Source organism: Manis javanica, chromosome 14, assembly GCF_040802235.1.
Source record: "Manis javanica isolate MJ-LG chromosome 14, MJ_LKY, whole genome shotgun sequence".
NCBI classification, from domain to species: domain Eukaryota; kingdom Metazoa; phylum Chordata; class Mammalia; order Pholidota; family Manidae; genus Manis; species Manis javanica.
The window spans coordinates 49,426,993-49,450,045 of NC_133169.1; the positions used below are offsets into that span (position 1 = coordinate 49,426,993).

The following is a 23,053-nucleotide window of genomic DNA, read 5'->3' on the forward strand; positions in this document are numbered from 1 at the left end:
TAAGGACATTAAAAGTTATTATAATATGTTCAAAACACATATGTTCAAAACATTTACTAAACAAAATGTTTTAAGGCATGGAAGATATTAAAAACACATTTAACATCTAGTTATGAAAAATACACTATTACTAGATGAAGTTAACAGCACGGATAGAAAGCCTCAATATTGTCAAAGTGTCAGTTCTTCCCAACTTGATGTACAGTTTGATTATAATCTCAACTAAAAGCCCAGCAAATTATTTTGTAGAGACTGACAAACTAATCCTAGAGCTTATATGGAGAGGCAAAAAGCTCAGAAGAGCCAACACCAAACTGAAAAGCAAAGTTGGAAGACTGACACTACCTGACTTCAAAACTTACTATAAAGCTACTGTGATCCAGACACTGTGGTATTGGTAAAAGAACAAATATATCAACTGAACAAAACTGAGAGCCCAGAAATAGACCCACCTAAATATAGTTCACTGATCTTTGACAAAAGAGAGCAGGCAACACAATGGAGAAAAGCCTTTTCAACAAAGGTGCTGGAGTAAATGGACATCCACAACAAAATAAAAACTAGATACCTTACATGCTTCATAAAAATTAACTCAAGATGGATCAAAGACTTAAAAGTAAAAAGGAAAACCATAAATCTCTTAGAAAATAATGCAGGAGAAAATCTACATGACTTGGGCTTGCAATGGCTGTTTAGATATAACATCAAAAGCACAAACCATGAAAGATATAATTAATAAGCTTGACTTCATTAAAATTAATAGCTTCTGCTCTGTGAAAGATACTGTCAAGAGAATGAGAAGAAAAACTACAGACTGGGAGAAAACATTTGTAAAGACGTTTTCTGATAAAGACTTGTTATGAAAACATACAAAAAAAACCTCAACAGTAAGAAAACAACCCAATTAAAAAATGGGCAAAAGGTCTGGACAAACACCTCACAAAAGAAGACATATACGTAGTAAATAAGCATATGACAATGCTCAGAATGTTATCAGGAAAATGAAAATTAAAATAACAATGGGATATCACAACCCACACCTATCAGAATGGCCAAAATCCAGAACACTGACAAGAAGTGCTGGGGAAGATGTGGAGCAACAGTCAGTCTCACTCATCGCTGGTGGAAATGTAAAACGACACAGCCATTTTGGAAGACAGTTTGGCAATTTCTTACAAAACTAAATACATTCTTACCATATGAGCCAGCAATCATGCTCCTTGACATTTACCTAAAGGATTTAAAAACTTATGTCCACACAAATACCTGCACATAGACATTTACAGCAGTTTTATTCATAACTTCCAAAACCTGGAAGCAACCAGATGTCCTTCAGTAGGGAAATGGATAAACTGTGGTACATCCAGAAAATATTATTTGGCACACTAAAAAGAAATGAACTATCAAAGCCATGAAAAAGCCATGGAGGAACCTAAATGCACAATACTAAGTGAAAGAAACCAATCTTAAAAGGCTACATACTGTATGGTTTCAACTATGATATTCCAGCAAATGAAAAACTATGAAGACAGGAAAAAAGATCAGTGGTTACCAGGAGTTCAGGGAAAGAGGAAGAAGAATGAATTGGTGGAGCAGAGGATTTCTAGGCAATGAAAATACTCTGTATACTACCATAGCAGTGGGCACACATCATCAGACATTTGTCTAAGCCCACTGAATGTGCACCAAGTGTGAACTCTAATGTAAACTATGGACTTTGGGTGATGATGTGTCAATGCAGGCTCAGGAACTGAAGGGTCATGCACTGTATTTTCTGTCAAATTTGCTATAAACTTAAAAGAGCTCTAAAAAATAAAACCTTTTAAAAAAAGAACGAATCAGTGGTTGCCAGGGTCTGAAAGTGGGAGGATGTTCTGCCTACAAGGGAGCGTGGGGAATTTTCTGGGTTGACAGACTGGTCCATACTGTTATTGTGGTGGTGGTTACACAGCTGTATATACAGTTGATGCTTGAACAACAAGGGTTTAAACTGCACTGGCCATTTATACATGGATTTTTTTTTTCAATCAATATATTGGAAAATTTGTTGGAGATCTGGGACAATTTAAAAACACATTTTCTTTCCTCTAGCTTACTTTATTATAAGAATACAGTACATAATACATATAACATACAAATTGACTGTTTATGTTATTAGGAAGGCTTCTAGTCAACAGCAGATTTTAGTGAAGTTTTTGGAGCATCAAAAGTTACACAAGGATTTTCAGCTGTACTGGAGGCATGGCCAGAACCCCCAGCACCTGTGTTAAGGGTTAACTGTATTTGTAAAAGAAATGGACAACAATGAGAGTGAGTTTTACTGTTTTCCATTTTTTATTTTACTGTAAATTATACCTTAAATTTTTGAAAAGGTTTCTTTAAGTAACTTGAAGGGCAAATATGGAAATTCAGAGAATCTGTCTGAAAGAAAAAGCAAGGGATACTAAATACTCAATTTATACTATATTTTATAATCCAAGGAAATTTTCCTGAAATTTAATGAAAAAAATTCAAACTGCACATTGAATGAACATACATCTGAGAATACTGATGTAGAACAACACACACCAAGATACATTCTACTAAAATTTTAAGGAAAAAAAAAAAAAACCTCCTTTGGGCATCTAGGCAAAAAGAGCAAATAATTAATAAGGGAAATAAATTAGATTGTCTTCAAACCTACAGCAAAATCAGAATAACACACCTACAATATTTAAGGAAATAATGTAAGCCAAGGATTTTATATGCAGCCAAACTGACTTTCAAATATAAAGGGCACACTACTACCAATATGCAAGAAAGCCAGAGAATATCGTCCCCATGAGGCCTCAGGAAACATCTAGAGAATAAACTCCCGCAAAGCCAAAATAATCAACAGACACTGAACTGGTGGGAAGCACTGAATATATAGTTATGTGCAAAACTAAGTCTACATGGGGGCTTATGTAGGTTACATGGGAAAGCTGATAATATGTAATAGCTGCATACTCTGACAATATTATATAGAGTTCAATTATTTAATGGTGGCAGGGGATATATTCAAAATTTCACCTGTTCTCAGTACTCATATTGGTAATGGAATGTTTAGTACTGTTATTCAGAGACTGTTACATGTAGTAATACAGGATAAAGCAGGAAAGTAATTATGGGATAGTCAAATTCCATCATCTCATGTCCCTGAGAACCAAACTCACAGCATTAAAGGAGACACAGATGTAATTATAGACAGGTTAACTAAAATCCTGTTATTCTGAATTTGAATTAAATAAGACATTGTAACTTTAAATATACAAATATACTTTATGACTTCAAAGATAGTTTATCATGTAATATAGATATGTATATATTATCACACAAATATAGCACATCTTTTCATTTAAATGTATATGACCACATATATGTCACATTTCATAGCTCTGTCCAGTGAAAAGACCTAGAAGGAATGACTAACCCAGTAGCAATGAACGTCTCTAGCAATGGGCATTATGGTCTTGAAATATCATCTCCAACTATAAAACAAAACAAAACAAAACAAAACATATTTCTTGGGAAAAATGACATTTTCCAGGTTTGAAGCATTACAGAAAGAAATCTACAAGACGAGCCAAGAAAATCTTGCCATACTAGATAACAGAGAAACTACCAAAGACAAGTAGGGTTGTATCAAAAGCTCTCCACATGATCCCACAACCAGATAACTTAAGCACCAAAATAAGAGTAATTATTATAACTCATGACATGTTTGAAATCCAAATGTTTAAATATGCTACTTAATGATATTTTAAAAACACTTAACTGGGCAGCCTTGAAGGACAATAGTTTATCTTGAAAACTAGCAAATAAAAAGAAAGAAACAAGCATTCTTTTCTGCCTTTCCTACATAAATCGTACATTTGGTGATCAAGTAAATGATGGAAAGCATCTCTTTATAGATGTAGCTCAAGGAATGACAGAAAAAAATGTAGAAAAAGAAATGACAGAATTTGGGTACCACTATTTTGCAACCCTCAGATAATTAACAGCCCAGGCACTGAACATCAGTGGTACAGAAGGCCTTCAGCCTCCTGCACACGCCCTGCTGCCCTGACAAGAGACTCACAGGCGAGTCCAGCGAGTCTCCGCACCCAGCTGTGTGTATCTGCAGGAGACAAGGAGAAATGCACTGAGCTGCCTGAGTGTCAGGCAGCAAAATACAGACTGTGGGGAACAACAAACAGTTGAACCACCAAGATTCAGCAAATGAATCGTAAGGAAAATAAAAGAATGGAGGGGGAACCCATATATTAAGATGTAACAAATAAAAAAAGGACAGGGAACTGAATTATGTATGCATAGACATACAAAATTTGGTGTTTAAACCAAAAGAAAACAAAGGAAGTGATTACTGTAAAAGTCAGGATAAGGGTTGCTTTTGGGGGCAGGAAGGGGACTGTGATTGGCTGTGGCATCTGGAGGGGACTCTGGGGTAAAATGCTCCAAATTTTGACCTGGGGCAGTGGTTACAAGGCTTTTGGTGTTATAATAATTCATTAACATATTTCTCTGTGTGGTTTTCTTTATCTGTTTCATTTTACAGTAAGACAGGCTTTCTTTAAAAGGTAAATGTAACAGTCATTTGACTTAACTGGTAACCCTAAATGGCACAAGGAACTCACCACTCATCCCCCCAGGAACCAGAGGAGCCTATGAGGTCCAGGATTCAATGACCCAGAACTCATATCAAAGAATCCTAAGGAACTGATTCTGAAGTATAAACATGAAATAACTGTTTAGTAAGAAACAAATTCAGCCCTGACAACTTCTGACGTAGGAGCTTATGTACTAAGAACTGATTAAGACTATAAAGTCACTCTCCTGATAGTGTCTTTGTTAATTACAAGGTCCTGTTTCAGAGACCTATTCAACCAATATTTATCCTCTTTGATACTTGGTAAAGATAAGGCTACTTGTTAAGAACATTACAGAATCTGCCCTCTTCCTTCAAATCCTGAATACAGATTTCTTCCCACAGTTCAGAGTAAGCAGGTAACAGTGACTCAAAATTACCACAAGTTCCCAACATGAGGTAGAGGGAGGAGACTGGAGACTCTCCTTAACCTCAGAGATAAAATCTCACTGACCTGAGTGAGTACCTTCCCTGATGTTGTAACAAAGAGGAGACTTCCCTAAAAGCAAGGCCTTGAAATCACTCTAAAAATCAGGAGAGAAAACAGCAGAGACCCATAGAGGTACTGACCCCTACTACGGCTGCAGAGGAGGGCATTTAGGTTTATTTAATAGGTTAACCAGAATTCTGAGCTGACAAGGGAGGAATGCTATTATCATTACTTCCTTTTTGCTTCCTGTAAGTACTCTCCTACCTAGACCTGGCAGTCATATTCTTTCTATGAGTTATTTATACTAGTACACTCCCTTCTTTTCACTCCCTAACATGCCCTAATCTCCAGAATGACAGGGACCATGTTTTTTTCATATATATGTATTTCACATGCCTAGTACAGCACCAGGAAAAATATTTTACAAGTAGCATGTGCTCAATGTTGGCTGCATTAAATTTTAAAAAACAAAAATCAAGGGCAGTCAGGTGAAAGAAGAAAAAACTTACTCTATTATTTCAGAAGGCAAAAATCCAGACAAACTTGAAGTAAAGTATGGGGAGGCATGGTGCCTTGAGAAATAATAAAGTCCCTTCACCAGCTTTGATGTACTAAGAGAGAGGTTGCGTGCCCACTGGCCAGGATGCTGGGATATCCTCTGTAGATCTGAGGGCTCACACATTCTTTGAAAATGTCTGGATTGTTTAATGGAAGAAGGGAACTTGGAATCCGCTTCTAACTCTTAAGATTTTGTGTTTCTGAATACATCTGTTCTCAGACTAAGAAGCAAATGAAGAAAATAAGGAGAAACAAATCTATCCCAAAAGCTTTACTAAAAGAGACATTTTCCACCCTACTGGAAATGTGTAATTTGTTTATGCAGAAGTTCAATTCTACTTCATCAGAGAGTTAAGCAAACCTTTGTGAAACAGACATTTCACAGGTTATTTTCACTTCAACCTTAGCATCATCCCCATTTTATAAAGGACACTGATAATGAGTGAAGCAGCAATGGATGGGTTTTAAACTCTGACTTGAAGCATGTTCTTTCCACTGAGCCTTCATGCTTCTAAGATAAATCAGCACTGGTAAAAACAGATTGTTTCTTTTGTGAACTGGCATTAAAAAGCTTAATTTTCTACCATATCTTAATTTCCATACCATAAATTTATGCTTGCATGTCTTACCACTTATTTCAAGCTCTGCCCAATATGATTTCTTTCCGTTTGCTGCTTCCTCAGAGGACATAATTGTGTACATCCTCCGAGGGTCAGGGGGCTCGTATTTTTCTTTGGGCATGCCTGTTGAATTAAGAGAAGAAACCAATCAGTATTCTGAAGAATAAAGTAACCAAAATAACATCTATTTTAAAAGTAAACACCCATATTTTGATCTCCAACTACCATTTCCCACTTAAAAGAACTAGGAGCATCTTGGAGAAATGGAGGATTTCAGCTCCAAGATCAGAAAGATATAAAATAAGCCTGGACACTGTTAACAAAAACTCTGCGCCTGTGGAGGACACAGGAGCCAGCGTGAAGAGGCTCCCACTGGCACAGATAAAGCACCAGAAGAATGACTACCAGTTATTGTAAACTGTATGAATTCAGAGCTTGAAATAAATTAAAAAAAAAAAAAAAACTCAGTCACCTGAAAATTGGGGAAAGGGAAAGAGTCAAGCATTTATCCTACATTTCTGGCAGAAACTAGAAAGTGGATTATTAACAGAATTCCAGCTAATAAATGCAGTGAATTAACAATAATTAGAAAATTATTTCTAATTTCACAACCCCTAATGAAAAAAGTGATCTCAGTAATGATCCTCAATGGTTAATATATCATTAAGTGGAAAAAAATCCAATGGAAAAATTTTAAATGGATACATCAGGTTTTAAGACCTCAACCCTCTGATCAATCTCATCAGCAGGACAACTAGACCTATTTGTAAACACTATGTACAATCCTTGTCCCGTCATTCAAAAACATTAAAAATTAAAAACTGAACCTGACTCAACTCAAGCCTCTCTAGATCTGGTAACAGTTTACACAAATACGGGAGATAGAGAAACATGTTAAAAATAATACAACATACATTATTGCTGCACTATTTACAATAGCCAAGATAAGGAAGCAACCTAAGTGTCCATCAGTAGATGAATGGATAAAGAAGATGTGGTACATATACACAATGGAATATTACTCAGCCATAAGAAGAAACCAAATCCTACCATTTGCAACAACATGGATGGAGCTAGAGGGTATTATGCTCAGTGAAATAAGCCAGGTGGAGAAAGACAAGTACCAAATGATTTCACTCATATGTGGAGTATAAGAACAAAAGAAAACTGAAGGAACAAAACAGCAGCAGAAGCACAGAACCCAAGAATGGACTAATAGTTACCAAAGGGAAAGGGACTGGGGAGGACGGGTGGGAAGGGCTGGATAAGGGCGGGAAAAAAAGAAAGGGGGCATTACGATTAGCATGTATAGTGTTGGGGGGGCACAGGGAGGGCTGTGCAACACAGAGAAGACAAGTAGTGAATTTACAGCATTTTACTATGTTGATGGACAGTGACTGTGAACTTGGTGACAAGTAGTGATTTTACAGCATCTTACTGTGTTGATGGACAGTGACTGTGAACAGGGATGTGGGGGGGACTTGGTGAAGGGGGGAGCCTAGTAAATATAATGTCCTTCATGTAATTATAGATTAATGATACCAAAATAAAATTTTTTTAAAAAGTTATAGAAAATAAATAAATAAATAATACAACATACAATGTGAATATACTTCATTCTATAACCATAGACTTAAAAATGGTTAAGACAGTAATTTTTATTGTATTTTACAATTAATTTTTTCATTTTTAAAAAATAACACAAGAGTACAGTAAGCCAGATGCAGAATATGGAAGGCTCCACATGACAAAAGATTGGATTTCTTCAACAAATGAATGATATGAAAAAAGGGGAGTGAAAGGAAATTTATGTGGATTAAATGACTGATGAGGCACAGCAATCAAAGGCAATGTACAGACCCTGTTGGGGTCCGATATGAACAAATCAAGTGTAGAAATACATTTTTGATGTTCAGACAAATTGAAGAACTAAATATAAGATAATATTAAAGGATTACTGTTAATTTCACTTGTGGTTGCTTTTTTTAGTTTTTATCTGTTAAAGACACATTCGAAATCTAGATGAAATAAATTTCATTCCCTTCCATATTCCCCCAAAGTCCTTGCCCTGCCCCACTTCACCTTATTCATATGGATGAACCATAATCCACTTTAACTACCTCTCCACCTACTCTGGGTAGATACCTACACAGCTAAACACAGCTGGAGAAAAACCTTCCACCATGTGGATTTAAAGTGAGCCGGTCAGCAATCACTTACCTCCAACACATTCCTCATGCCACTCAGAAATTACTGTAAGTTCTCCTAGTCCCTTCTCTTACATGAATTCTCTCTTCAAACCCTTGCATCTTCCCTCTTCTATTTTCTCGCTGAAACAGCAAACAGCAGAAAAGGCCTTTCTGTGAACTCCCACCTCTACCTGTCTATACTCTCCTTGACTGCCTGCTCTCTCGGCACCTACTTTCACCCCATCACCTTGCCTAGTTAAGGCCATTACTTGGCAATTCTCTCCTTTCGTTCCTATATCAAATGTTCCCTCTATACTGGATTTGTACTTTCAGTACATGTACACACGGTATTATTTCCACTGTTAAAAAACTCTTGATTCCATTTCCCACTTGTTACATTTTTTCCTCTCTTTTTACAAGAAAAGTCCTCAAATGAACTGTATACACTCTGTCTCCTAGTCCTCTTCTCTCAACTAAACCCATTCCATTCAACATGCTTTTAACATTCCACCAAAAACTGTCAAGAAGAAAACCTGTGACCTCTCGTTGCTACACCCAATGTTCATTTCTTGTACCTCATCTTACTTGTCCTATGATTAGTGTTTGACATAGATGATCACTCCCTCTAGAAACATTTATTTCACTTGGCTTCCAGGGTATCTTTTCTCTGGGTTTTCCTCTCATGTCTCCAGACTTACTCATTTGCTAGTTCTTCCGGCAGAAATGGAATTAACTCCATTTTGCTAATAGAAACCTGAAGCCCTTAGAAGTTTAAGCAATTTAACCATTGTTACAAGGCCGGGAAGAAGCAGAATCAGGCTTTGAATGCATCTGATTAAAAGTTAAGCTACCTTCTCAGTGAAATCAGTAACAAAAAGACAATACTGTGTGATTTCACTTATGTGAGGCACCCACAGTAACAAATAGAGACAAAGTAGAGTGGTGGTTGCAGGGGCTAGGAGAGGGGAGACAGAGTGCTGAAAGGGCACGGGGCTTCAGTTTTACAACAGGAATTACTGAGGTGAATGATGGTGGTGATTGCACCACCTTAAGAATGTATGTAATACCACTGAACATTACACTAAAAAATGGTTAAGATTGTAAATTGTGTGTATATGTTTCCATAATACAAAAAAAAAATCGGAAGAAAGTTAAAGCTACTTTGATTATGCTGTGCTGCCTTCCTAGTGATGGGAAGTAGAGCTCTTTTTAAAACACAGAAGTGGGTTTAGACCATGTAGTCAAAATACAAGAGGAAGTAAGTAATCCTAAAAAGCAGCTTGAGAAAATCAGGAATATAAATGGTGAAATAATCATCTGCAAAAGAAATAGTGTATCTATTTTGTTGTTTGTGAAATATTACTGATAAACTGTTCTTGCATATGTTAATTTCTTCAAAACAGAAATACTAATGACTGAAGACTTTAGACAGACACAGAAAGCCTAACAGAGAGCAACAGAGTCAAGAACTATTCCTATTCTGTCTAGAGAACAGTCTGATGAGGTAAGTGCCCCTTCTGAATAATAGGAATATACCCATAACTATCTAGAAAATATAAAACGTTGTGTAGGGTACCAGAGCTTGATGACAAGAGCTATTAACATCACCCAAATGCCATTATTCTGACCAGATTCTACTTACAAAACAACTCTCAGATCTTTATTGTCTTTTGCAAATGGAATTTAATCATGTTAAGAAACTGCTCTGTCCAGCTGAGGTTAGTGTTTTGATCCTATTAATTATCAATCGTTTGACTTCTTAGTGAAAGTTCAGAAGTCTGATTTACCATCATGTGAGTCTGGTTAGTGTAAACCAATGCCCAGAGTTTGCTCACACTTCAGAGAATTGATAAAAGTATTACTGAACTAAGAAATCTGAAAATCAGGCCCAGATCTCGGGTCATTCCATCTAATGTCCTAGGCAGCCAACCACTTTTTCTGGGTTTTCATAACATGAGATGGGTTGTCTTAAAATTTAATACCTCATTACACTAAACTTGAGAGCATGAGATCTCTATTTCCCAAATCCCTAAGGGTAAGGATTAGGAAGGAGGTAGGGGGGGCAGGGTGCAACAGGGTGGAATACAACAGAAAAAAAAGAAATGATTGCAGATTGGACAGTCAAGTTCTTTCAAGGAGCAGCAGAAAAGCACTTCTGCCCACCGAGCAACCCCACTCATTTTTCTGGGAGGCCAAAAAAACACAACATGGGAGACCAGGCAGAGAAAAGGACTTAAAAAAACATACAATTAAGATTTTTCCCCAAGGCTTTGTAATTATGTACAAGCAGATCTTGCTCTCTAAAAAATACAGTATGCCACTGCAGGTTATTATCTAAAAAAAAAAAAAAGGTTTCCAAAACAGACTTAAAAACTATTCGAGAAGAATTACAAAAGACTCAAAAAGAAAAAACAAAACGAAACAGCTAGGCGAGAATCAGCAGGTATACAGCACAATTCAGTCAATCTCCTACTCCTCCAATCCAATACCAGACACCACTACTGATCCTGGCAGCATAAAATCCATCCTGTTCTGTTGATGAAAGGAACAGTTTTTCATCATTTTAGAATAATTATTTACCTTAAAGAAACATAGCACATCACTTACTAGCATAGCAAGATATGCTTCCATAATTAGACATTTTAGGTTATGGCTTAAAAATACAGAACTATGACTGTCCTGGGAAAGTGAGTGTTGCAAAGCAGAACTACAAACCATAACACAGTGAAAAAAAGACTATCCAAACATTTAAACTAAGGGTGGCCTAACCTCATACCATAATCTTCAAAAAACTGCCTTTTAGAAGGGAAGGAAATTCAGGAATCCAGTCTCTAACCCCCTCAATTACAGAAATGGGGTGTATCCCAGAAATGTGTGTGTGTGTGTGTGTGTACTGTTTTGGTTCAGTGAGGAGCAGAGACAGGAATCATATGGAGTAGTTATAAGGGATTTAAAAGAATTTAAAGTAAAAAGAAAACAAATAAGGCAAGAACAACGAAAAGAGCAAAATAGAATGTCAATGTCCACAAAGGCCCTGTGTAAAAAGTTATATCCCCCTGACCCATGGCCCCAAATAGATTTAGTTTCTTAGAGCCCTTCAATTAAATCTACTTTAACCATCCTCTTGCTGGGAGTGAAAAGAAATAGATGCTGCAGACAGGGACATAAAATAGGAGCCTCTGGTCTATTTTTCTGTCAGGAAACAAACATGCTGAGTCAAAACTGGGGACTATCAAATATTTGAAGGCACTGCATGAAAAAAGGATGTGTAATCACAAAGCCCACCAACTGGTAACTGAAATCCACCAATCATAATTGCCCACAGGTAACAGGTGCCACAGCCTGCCTCTCCTCCATCCCATCAATAGTTGACCTTCAAAATGAATTGGGAAGCCAAGAGAGGTGCCTAAGAACCCACCCATACATATCTGAATAAAAAGCAACAGAGTGGCCAATGTCAAACCTAAGTTAAATGAACACACAGCATAATGACTATAAAAAACCACTATTACAAAAAAAATAAAAAACAAAAAACAAAGAAATACTACAGAAATTGAAAAATATTTTCACAAAAAGGCTTCTCATGCTTAAAGAAGTTAAAGAGAACATGAAACTCATAAACAAAAACCACAAATAAAGGAGCCTAGTATGGGACAAGAAAAATTAAGGCAAAAGGTAGAGTGCAAAGCTGAGAAAAAAATAAGTATCTGGATATTAGAATCTCTAAAACAAGGTTGAGGCACAAAAGGCAAATCACAGAAGAACATGTAAGCGTGATTCCCACTAACACAAAGCACATAATAAAACATGTTTTACAGAAAAACAAAAGAAAGGCAAAGAACTGATTAATGTCTAAGACAGCAGTTACCTACCCTGTAACTCAGCACATCTACCCCTAGCTGTGCACCCAGGAGAAATTAAAATGTCCATGAAAACACATTTCTATAAATGCTCATAACATCTTTATTCAAAATTGCCAAAACCTGAAAACAACCCAAATGTCCATCAACAGTGAAAGGATAATCACACTGGGACACATCCTTATCAACTCAGCAATAAAATACTACTCAGTACACTACTGAGTGATAAAAAATGAACTACTGATACATACACATATATAGATGAATCTCTAACATTAAACTGAATGAAAAAGATCTAAGAGAGATTCCATTTACATGAATTTATAGTGGTAACAATGGCTGCCCTTATGGGAATGATGAAAATATTATTAAATGAGTTATGACTTACATTGGTACGTTTATCAAAACTCAAACTGTACATTTAAGGGCTAGAAATATCATTTTATGTAACTTTTACTTCAACTAAAAAATATTCTATACTCACACTTGGCCAATTGTAAGGACAAACAAAAAGGTGCTTTCAGACAAGCAATTACGAAGCTAAAACCCAGGGACTTCTGAATAATTACTCACTGGAGCATTGTTTATGATTTTTAAAGAATGCCAACAACCTAAATAACTACCAATAGGAATGTATGATTAAGTAAGTCATTGTGCCAGCCATACTATGGGAATCATGCCACTGTGGAAAGAATGTTAACTACTGATGTTATACTGAATTATTTACTTTACATGGCAGAATGAAGCAAGTACTTTGTTAATGTTAGGAACTAGGTTTGTCAAGGTAAGAAAACATTTATAAATCATGGAAATTAAATGACAATGCTAATACTAAAACTGACCTGAGAATACAATACAAACTCATGATTTTTAATTGGTTTCTAAGTATCCACTGACCTCAGACTTGTAGAAGCAACGTTGCCTTTGTAGTAACAGCACTCCTACCCCTCAATTTTGATCTCTAATACCAGGAAAGCAGTGTCTTTTGTGAAATGGCCAGTTACAAGTCTGGGGCAAGAAATGTATAAAACGAGCCTGGGACATCTTTTAGTGCCCAAACGCTAAGTCTAATGTGGTCATTGTGTCACCTCTACTTGATACAGGAGCCAGCTAGAAGGGGTCCTCACTGTCCAGAATGTGCCAATTTGAGCAAAAATAATCATAATTATAATGGAATGAAATACAGTGAATCAATAAAAATCTATGGGTAACATGATCATCATCTGTGCTGCAGAAAACAGAGCTGGAAATAAAATAAAAGATGGTTTAATAGCAGAGGAAACTACTGCCAGGAATCAAGGCGAGAAGAAAGCAAGAGTGGGGCAGGGCCAAAGGCACACGTCAGCCACCATTTGAGGCAGACATAAACTAAGAAAATTGGTAACCAAAAAGAAAGATTCAAGTGTTTATCCTTTCAGTATGTACACATCTCAGAGTAGTCAAAGACCCCCAATTGAAGGAAAAGTCCTACTTTACCAAAAAATGACAACTAATAAATGAAGAATGAAAGGATTACAAAAAAAGACTACCATTTTGTAATTCTTGATGAAGCTTTTTTTAGGCAAGGATTATAAACTGGGTTAAAACCATTAGATGAATCACTGGCACTGGCATAATGCTAAGGTAACACCACCACCCAGATTGTTTTGAGATTCTAAAATAGAAAATGTTCAAAGGAGGAATAAATTGTTACGTTCTTCACCAATCTTTGCAACACAAATGGGAGAAGAACCAGATACTGGTCTCTCAATGTGACAGGAATACGAAGTACACATAAAGAATGTTTATCCTGATTAAGAACTAGAGGAATCGGCAAGTGGGCAAAATGAGAATGCAGGACTTTCTGCAGGGTAACTGGTCTGCTTCCTTCAACAAGCTGCTGTCAGGACTATTTTAGATTTGAAGAGTATTAGGATATAATCAGATACAATGAATGGTCCCTGTATAGGATCTACAAGTCAGGAATAAAGGACATTTTGTGGACAGTTGGAGAAACTTTTAATACTTAGTTCATATTTAAAATATTAATGAATAATTATGTGATCATGTTACTTTGGCCATGTACAAAAAAAGGTGTTTCTTGTTAAAAGGCACTCTGAAGTTAAATAATTTAATTGTATTGGCCAGATTTTTTTCAAGGAAAATGAGGTTGAGTTATGGCCAATCTCCACTGACAAGATAAAATCCTAAATTTAACATCTCTCTTTTCTCTTACGTGCTTTTTATATTTTCTCCTCCATTTTTTGTGCTTTACTTCTTTGCCAAACATGAAGGAGAAAAAAGGAGAGGAGGAAAGGAAGGGAGGGTAGCAGGTAGAGAGAGAGTTGTGTCAAAGACACTTTTAGTTTGACTCATCAGGCTCCTCTCAGAGGAACAAGGTAAGACGTATTTGAAAACGCAGTGACATTAACCTTGGTGCCAAAATTCACTTCTTCCAATCCAATTTTTCATGAAACTTGAGTTTTAACGTCATCAGGATTTCTAAACCTGTCTTCCCATTTTCACTACTACTGAAGTTAATTTAGACCCCCCTTGTTTCTCAGCTTCAACTATTAAACAACCTCCTCCACATCCATCTTCTGAAAGATGCCTGATCTTGTTATTCTCCTCCTTAAAAACCTTAAGATGGCCCTTTCTGCTGCCTAAAGTCCAAACCTCAAAGTTGGCACTTAGTCAATACTCTCGCTCAGCTTCAACCACTTACAGACATGCCATCCTATAAAGTCTTAGAGAAACTTATTTCTAAGACAGTCTTTCAAAACATGGTAATCCCTTGAAGGGCAGCCTTCACCCTAAACTACTCTTCACCCTTCACAGCAACACAGGTTACATGTTAGAGCCTCTGTAAGCCTTTCCTCACAAAGGCACAAGTTCACTGTCCCCTCCTCTGCACACCACACAATGGCTATAGCATCTACCACCCAGTCTGTATCTACCAGTGTCTTCCACAAGGCCTTGCACATTGCACTCATAAACTGGTCAAGACATTCTTCCCTTCATGACCCAGAATCAGGTTTTCACAGAAGAGAAACCCAAAAGCAATTCAATACACCCGAACCATGCTTCCTTAAGGGAGCTTTCCTTTCAGAATCATTCATTTAATAAATATTTACTAAGCACCTTCTATGTGCCAAGGACCCTACCAGGTACCAAGAATAAAAAAAGAAATAAATGATCTCAATCTTAATCTACTGTGGGAGCAAACATCTCACCAACATGTAATCATACAACAATCCTTTCTTGACAGACATCACTCTAATTCAGGACTTTATTTCCCATTTTTTCAACTAATTTAAAGGTATCTTATAATTGGTATTTATGCCTTTAAGATTACAATTAACCTACATACCACTCTCAAACTATTATTCCTAAAAGCCAAGTTCTAATTACACTGCAAAATTCAGGAAAAAGAACCATCCTTTGTAGAGGCAGACTTCTAACTAAAGAATTGAAAGTGTTATCTGGTATGATTTCTGGTCCTCTATCAGCTTTAAAGCTTGTTCTATGGTATCCTTTCTCCCCCAACCCCCATCCTACCCAGCTTACTGTCTACTGTTTAGAAAACAAATTTAAACTTACAGTTTAGAATTCAAGATATTCTACCTTTCTAGACTTTTGTCTAAGACTTTCTCTGTGTTTTAATGCAACTGACAAATTGCCATCCTTCAAATATGGATCACATTTCCCTATCTCCATGCCATTAGTTATATCATATAGCACTAAAACTCTATCCATACTTCAAAGCTTAGGACAAATACTATCTCCTACCCACACCCTCACCCAGGCCTTCACAGTGCATCACAAACTGGTAACAGACTGTTTTCCCAAAGCACTAAAACCATGAATGCCTTCCACAAAGTAAAACTAGAAAAAATAGTCTGTATGTTCTTCAAAGACCAATCTGAAATCCCTGGCTTTCAGTAAACAGAAATACACTGTAACTCATGTTTCCAATAACCCATGCTAAATTTAATCACAGCCCATTATATCTATACTCTACTGTGAGAGTGCACTGACAGCTCTATCAAAAAGTTTATAAATTTCAAAATCAAGTAAGAGAAATTAAAATTAGTTCTGAGCCATGCTTTTGATGGAAAGGGAAGAAGGAAAATGGTGGTATTTTAAAATGGAAAAGGAAATAGCCAAAGAAAGGAAATTATAACATGAATAAAAAATAACCTTTCTATTTCCCACTGTTATAAAAACACCTAGTCACTATTCTAATACCAGAGGGAAAAAAGGTTACTCCCTCTTTAACTACAATCCAAATGATGATTCAAAGGTATATTAGGAACTTTGTGTGACAACACTAAGCTATATTGTTTCCAACAAGACACATAAGACATTTGAAATCTCATATAAACAAAATAAACTTGAAACTTTTTATAAAATATGAAAATATTCTGTAATTTTAAATGTGAAATTAATTATGGTTGAGATGCCAGGTCCACCATATTTTTTATTCACCTCCTGTTTTTGCTGGGAATATTAGCTGAATTCTACAAATTAAACATTAGTTGAATCTGGCAAATTAAAGCTGTTATGTGACTGCTCTAAATCTCACCATGTGGCTCCCAGGGACTACATTCCTAAGTCTTTTTTATAGCCTCAATTGAGTTAAGGTACTTCCACATCTCACTTTAAACCCAAATCATCCAGACTCTCAAGATCATCACATTTGTTTTCTCCCTTTTCTATCCGCATTCCATTATAGAAACAACAAACCTCATTCAGGAGCTGTCCTTACTGGCAGCTAGTTTACCACTAGTACCCCTGTGGCAAAACAAACAAGCATAAAAAGAACCTCTGCAAATGATGACTACTCTTCCCTAAGAAGCAAAACTTAAATACTACCTGTGGATCTATGGATTTTAGAGTTACTATTACAGACAATGATACTCAGGCAGGTATTTTAAAACTCATGATAATCTCTCTAAGCAAGCAATGGAACTGCACAGGAAGGACAGAATAAACAGCTAGCAAAATCAGCAAGGTACCAAAAAGATCTCCTTAAAAATGAAACTGTCATCTTTGTCTTTAAACCCACCCTTCCTCCCATGTTCTCCACCCAGTTTTCGATGCCAGAAATAGGAGCATTATCCTCGACTCTTCCTCGTCTAATCTCAGCCCTCATATTCAGTCTCTAGTTCAAGGCCATTTTATTTCCTAAATCTTTCTCTCATCCTCTCAACCTTAATTCCCTGGGCTCTTACTCAAGCTATGAGCTACTCCAACTGTCTCAGACCCACATTCTCCCTTCTGCTCTCCCCTACTCTAATGCACCCTGGCTCCTGTCCAAAGCACCCTCCTAAAAACACAAGTACTTACACCTCAGGGTCCTGCAACCACATCTCCATCTTTGTACCCTTGGATTCTGCCACTGTACCTGACACAAAAGTTTCAAATATGTGTGGAACTAAACCGAAACTCAGGCTCACTTAAGAAATAAATTAGGTGGTTTTATAACCTGACTCCGGTGTGCTTCTCCTATCTCATCATCTGGGTCTCCCCAATTCCCACTTACCTCTTACAAACCTCCATGCTTTACCCTATGCTATTGCCTCTGCCTGAAATACCATCTCTCCTCTGACACCTTAGGGATTCTAGTCATCCTTCAAATGCCAACTCAGATAGCCAACTTCAGAAAGGTTGTTCCCTATCCCTCCCAAACACAGGAGAGTTCATCATTCTCTGTTCCAAGCTATTCTGAACTTTGAAGGTATTTCTACCGCTGTGATCTTTAACCCACTAATCTTTAACCACCATCAATTTTTAAAGACATGTCTTACTTAGTCTAATATAGTTCCTTGCACTATTTAAAATATTTCACATCTCCAGAGCCTGGCAAATAATAAGTACAAAGTCTGAATACTTACAAGAATTCAAAGAGAGAAGCTGATAGCAAAAAAAGCAAACATTTTGTAAAAGACACATGCACTAACAGAGGCAAAGAGGAAATGCCATCTTACCAGGAATAAGAAAAACTAACACCTATGTTTCTAATCATGAAGGCAAAAAAATCTAGAGAAACCAGACAGAAAGGACCACAGTAACCCAAAACTGACAATATTGGTTCTCCAACAGCCTGGAATAAGAAACAAGGTATAAACGTAGAGGTCAAACTGTACAAACATAATCTTAGTGACATGCTAAGGCAAAATAATAGCAAACCTCAAACACCTGGGGGTAATGGCAAAACTGCTGAACACCCACCTGCCACATTCTGTGCTGAGCACAAGACAGCTAACATTTATGAGGTCCTTCACAAGCAATATTTCATTTAACCCTCAAGACTCCTGCAAGTAAATACTAGTATTCTTACACAAAGACAGGGAAGTCCTGAGAATGAGTAACCTGTCTGAGATCACAGAGATACTAGAGGCACAACTGTGATTTTAACTTGTTTGATCCAAAAGACTGTGCTGCCAAGTGGCTATGCAATAATTTACCTCTATTATCTCAATTTAATACTCATAGCAACCCATAAGGTAGCTGTTATTCCCATTTCACTTTAAATAAAGAAACTGAGACGCAGGGTTTATAACTTGTCAAAGGTTACACACACTTGTTAAGTAGTAGAGTTGGGATTTGAACCTGAGACTAATGTTGCCACAAAGCTGTAGTCTACGACATTACTGTCTCACACAACTAGAATTCTGTCACAGATAAAGCCAAGATGTCACATTCATTCTCCAAATATTATGTTACTGAGACCATGAACCTTCTAGTTTCCTTCTCAGATGTACCATCTTCCAAGCTACACTCCACTCCCAAACTCTGCCTAATAATCAAAGACAGCATAAAAGAACCTATTTTATGCTCAACACTATCATCTCAGGAGAACTTTCACTGATGTGGGTTATATCTGTCAATATTTGCCATACCAGAAGTTAGAAATTTTAAAATAGTAATTCAATAAATATAATAAAGCTACCTCACGTTAATAAACAGCATTTTTATGAAAACTGTTTTTCAAAAACAAAGTAAAATTTCACAATTAGTGACACTTTCTTCCTTTTTTGGAAATCTGTTTAATGTCTGACATACTAGAGGACAGCTGAATTCACGTATCTCCTTTGAATTCAATCTGATCAAGTATCACATATCATTTGCTAGCCTCTGGAAAACTCTGTATACTCGTAAGAGAATGAAAGTACTGTATACTCATAAGAGAATGAAAATGAAAAAAGGCAAATAATATCTTAGTAGTATTTCTAAGAACTTAAAGTTTCTGTAGTCACCTCCTCCTCCCCCAGAAAACTCATACAAATTTCCTTAAACCCTTTTCTCAAGTAGAACAAAAATAAATTTCAGTCCAAACTGGTTTAACTAAAATTTTCCAATCAATAAGACCCCTGCAAAAACAGAAAGTTTTATATGATAAAACACTCCTCCAAAAACAAAGCTGAGTAGCAGATGTGGCCAATACTAAGTTCCGAAAGGGGAAGACTGGGGCACCCGTCTGTGTTCAGTGTCAGGTCCCTGCCAGGCAATGTGGAAGTTTACCAGACTGCCATTAAAACGCAACTCTGACCACGTGCACGTGCCCAACAACACAAGAGAATACATAATACAGCCAGAGAGAAGCGCAGGGTGACTGCAACCACCACAGGAAACTACCAATTCTGAAGGTAAAAAACAGAGTCAAATATTAGCAATTTCATTCATTCCAGTAAGTTAGCTCTAAATACACCTATAAAGACACATCAAGTATAGGTCACCTACAAATTTCAACTCAAAATAGATACAAAAACCAGTTAGCCTAGAAATGTTAACGTCTAAAGCATAGCGCAAAACATATTAAAGCAGACAAGATTTGTGCTCTATCAGCAAAAGCTGAGTGTCCACTAATTTGCAGGGTATTAAGTCAAAACCATGATTTCTGGTAAAACCTCACCAAGATCAAAAAGGTAAGGAGAGGGATGCCATCAATCCTAAATCTGCTTGCTCCCTTAGCATGAGAAAAGCAACAACCATCTAGTTTGTATTTCCAGCACCAAATGATGGCTGCCAATAGAAATCTTTTCATTTACCTTTCTTATCTTTTGCGAGATTGTTCATAACCTATTTGCCCTTCCCTCTCTTACGAATCATAACATTCCAGTTACAATACCTAGTAGGAACTTTGGCCTTTGAGATGTTCAACATTTACCCTAGCTGCTGGTTCATGGATACAATCATTTGGGAGGCTCTAATGTACTAGCAGTTTTGACCCACTAGTCATTTTTTCCCAAAACAAGAATAAAGATTATTCGTGAAATGCTGACTTAACAAATCATCAAGGAGCCTTTACCAACACTAGAATACTGTTCTGAAGCCCCTGAGTGATGTTTCAGAAGACCCAGAAAGACCAAGGCAACTGTGTTCAATTGGGAGTCCCACTCTGCACTGATTTTTGACTGCATGTGACTGTCTCTTCCTAAAACAGTGAAATGCTTTAAAACTGGGTTTTTCCTCACCATGAATAGTATATTTACATGGGCTCTCATAAGGCTTTTTGATCTTCAAAAAGAGAATCACAAATATTAATAAAGATTCTGCCAGTTAGATATAATGTCAACATGATCGCCACTAATGTAAGTGGTTTCAAATTTAGGGCAGCACTTGGGTCTCCCTATACTCTCAAATCCATGCCAAAGGCCCACTGAAAGGCACAGCACCAAGAGGGTGATAAGAGGGAAGTGGAGCAAGCAGTGTCATTAAGAACACAAAGTAAAGTCAAATCGACTGATATCAAGTCCCAGCTCTGCAAGGGTGTGTTTACATTCATCTTTCAGGCCAAAAAAAGTTTCCTCATTTATAAAGTATCTACCTCACTCTTTTGGTATAAGGATTAAATGACAACATATGTAAAGCACAGTGCCTGTCACATCACTCAACAGGTATTTCTTTTTGTGACTACAAGTCCCTAAGTTTGAGTTTCTTAGTTTCCCTAAAATTAGAAACCAAATGACAATTCTTTTAGATGTCCCAAATAAACTACGCATTTCATTTCAACAATTTCAGATGAAAATGTATGAAAGAAGCTCTTTGTCTAAACCATGGCAGTCACCTTCATTAAGGTCCTGTTTAATTATGTTGCAATGTTTACACACAACTATAAACAACCTTATGGACAAAAAATTTTGCCCCCCCAAAAGCTGACTGCAAATAATACTTCTGACTTAATTTCAATAAACCATCGTTTCTGTTTGGACTTTAATTAGCAGGGACTCTACCAATATCTTTTTTTATTTTTTCATCAGTCTCCCCACACTTACCCGACTCAAAATCTGCCTGGTAAAAAAATCTGTATACAACCACCCCATGTATCTAGAGAATTACCAGTGATACTCTTTGGATACAAAGATCACTGCCTAATTTCTGCTTTGTTAGATCGCCACAAGTTCCCTTTGTGAGGTCTATGTTTGTAGCAAATAACTTTGAAAGAAAATAACTCTGCCTAATTTTCCTCTTTGCTACTATTCTACATTTAAAAGTGTACAGATATTCAAATGAACTTTGTTAAGTACAAACCTAGCACAGGGAATACGAAAACAAATTTCAGTCTTCTAGTAACTGAGGACTGAAAGTTCTAGTATTTATGATTTTACATCATGTAATGTCCACTTCCAATGAGGAAAAATTTCCTTTCCCATTTTTGAAATTACAAAAGATTCCAAAGAGAACAATTTTATGTGAACAAATCAATCATTTCAACCAATGTATAAAGGAAAAGTTTTAAATATACATCTAATATATATATATATATATATACAGGTATAGATAGATAGGTATACATATGTATCTATATATATGAAATTTATTTCCCAAGTTTTGGACTTAAAGGAAACAGAAGGCTGGCAACTAACATGGGTGCCTGTTTTCTCTCAACCCTGTCTCCTCCTCTTTCAACTATTACCCTTTTTCCTTCTCCTCCACTTTAAATTTTCCCAAACAGCAGTCTATATAACTTTTTCATCTTAATCTCCCATTTGTTCCCAGCCCAACCTACAATCCAATGTTTACTTTCCTGATTCCAGGAAAAATAATTCTATTTATATTCGCTCATGGCCAAATTCTATCAGTCCGCTCTGAGAGCATCCTACCCTAAACTGGGCACCACTTGTCACCAATGAAAACTTCGTCTTGCTGGGCACTCTTACCTCTCCCAGCACCTCTAACTTTGCGCCCTCCTGTTCTCCTACCTCTTTAACCACTTCACTGCAGTCCTGTCCAAAATGCAACACTGGCTATTCCTAACGGCTCCTCTGGTCCTCTCCTCTCTCTGTTTTCTACTGACCTGTGGTCCACGAGTAAGTTTCACACATGTGTGTGTATGATATACTTTCATTCTCTTCTGCAGGGGCCATAATTCTCACATGATTCTCAAATGGGGACCCTACCTCCCCTCAAAAAAGGTGAAAAGCATTTGTTCATACATTCTTCCAGACTGATCTCCTAACTTCCAACACCAATTATATAATGACCAAATTATAAAATCCCCAACCACTCTCTAGTCCATATACCTATTTTAGACATATCCACCTGAAATATCCAACACATGTGTCAAACTGAGAACCAAAACTATTCCACTTTTCTTGCCCAAATCTGCTCTTCTAGGATCCTCTATGTTCCAAATCAAATCATATCAACAGTTCCCTAAGCTGAAGAACTTCTGTTCTGGCCTGAACTCTTTCCTAATTTTATAACGCAGTGCTTATCTGCTCCCAGTTTTGGAATCTTTCAAT

The 23,053-nt window shown here is 36.8% G+C and overlaps 1 protein-coding gene across 5 annotated transcripts in view; it reads right to left on the minus strand.

The window, feature by feature from the left end:
- Positions 1–23,053, minus strand: part of CNOT6 (CCR4-NOT transcription complex subunit 6) — a 70,976-nt gene that overhangs the window by 43,083 nt on the left and 4,840 nt on the right. For 4 of the 5 annotated variants that reach the window (XR_005056935.2, XR_005056934.2, XM_073222066.1 and 1 more), the window contains exon 2: positions 6,284–6,397. The exons of the other annotated variant lie outside the window; for it this stretch is intronic. Coding sequence is in view for 2 of the 4 variants with exons in the window: in XM_073222066.1 (XP_073078167.1) it covers positions 6,284–6,395 (112 nt within the window). In the remaining 2 variants the exon portion in view is untranslated. The remainder of the gene's footprint in view (positions 1–6,283; positions 6,398–23,053) is intronic. 5 annotated transcript variants of the gene reach the window in all.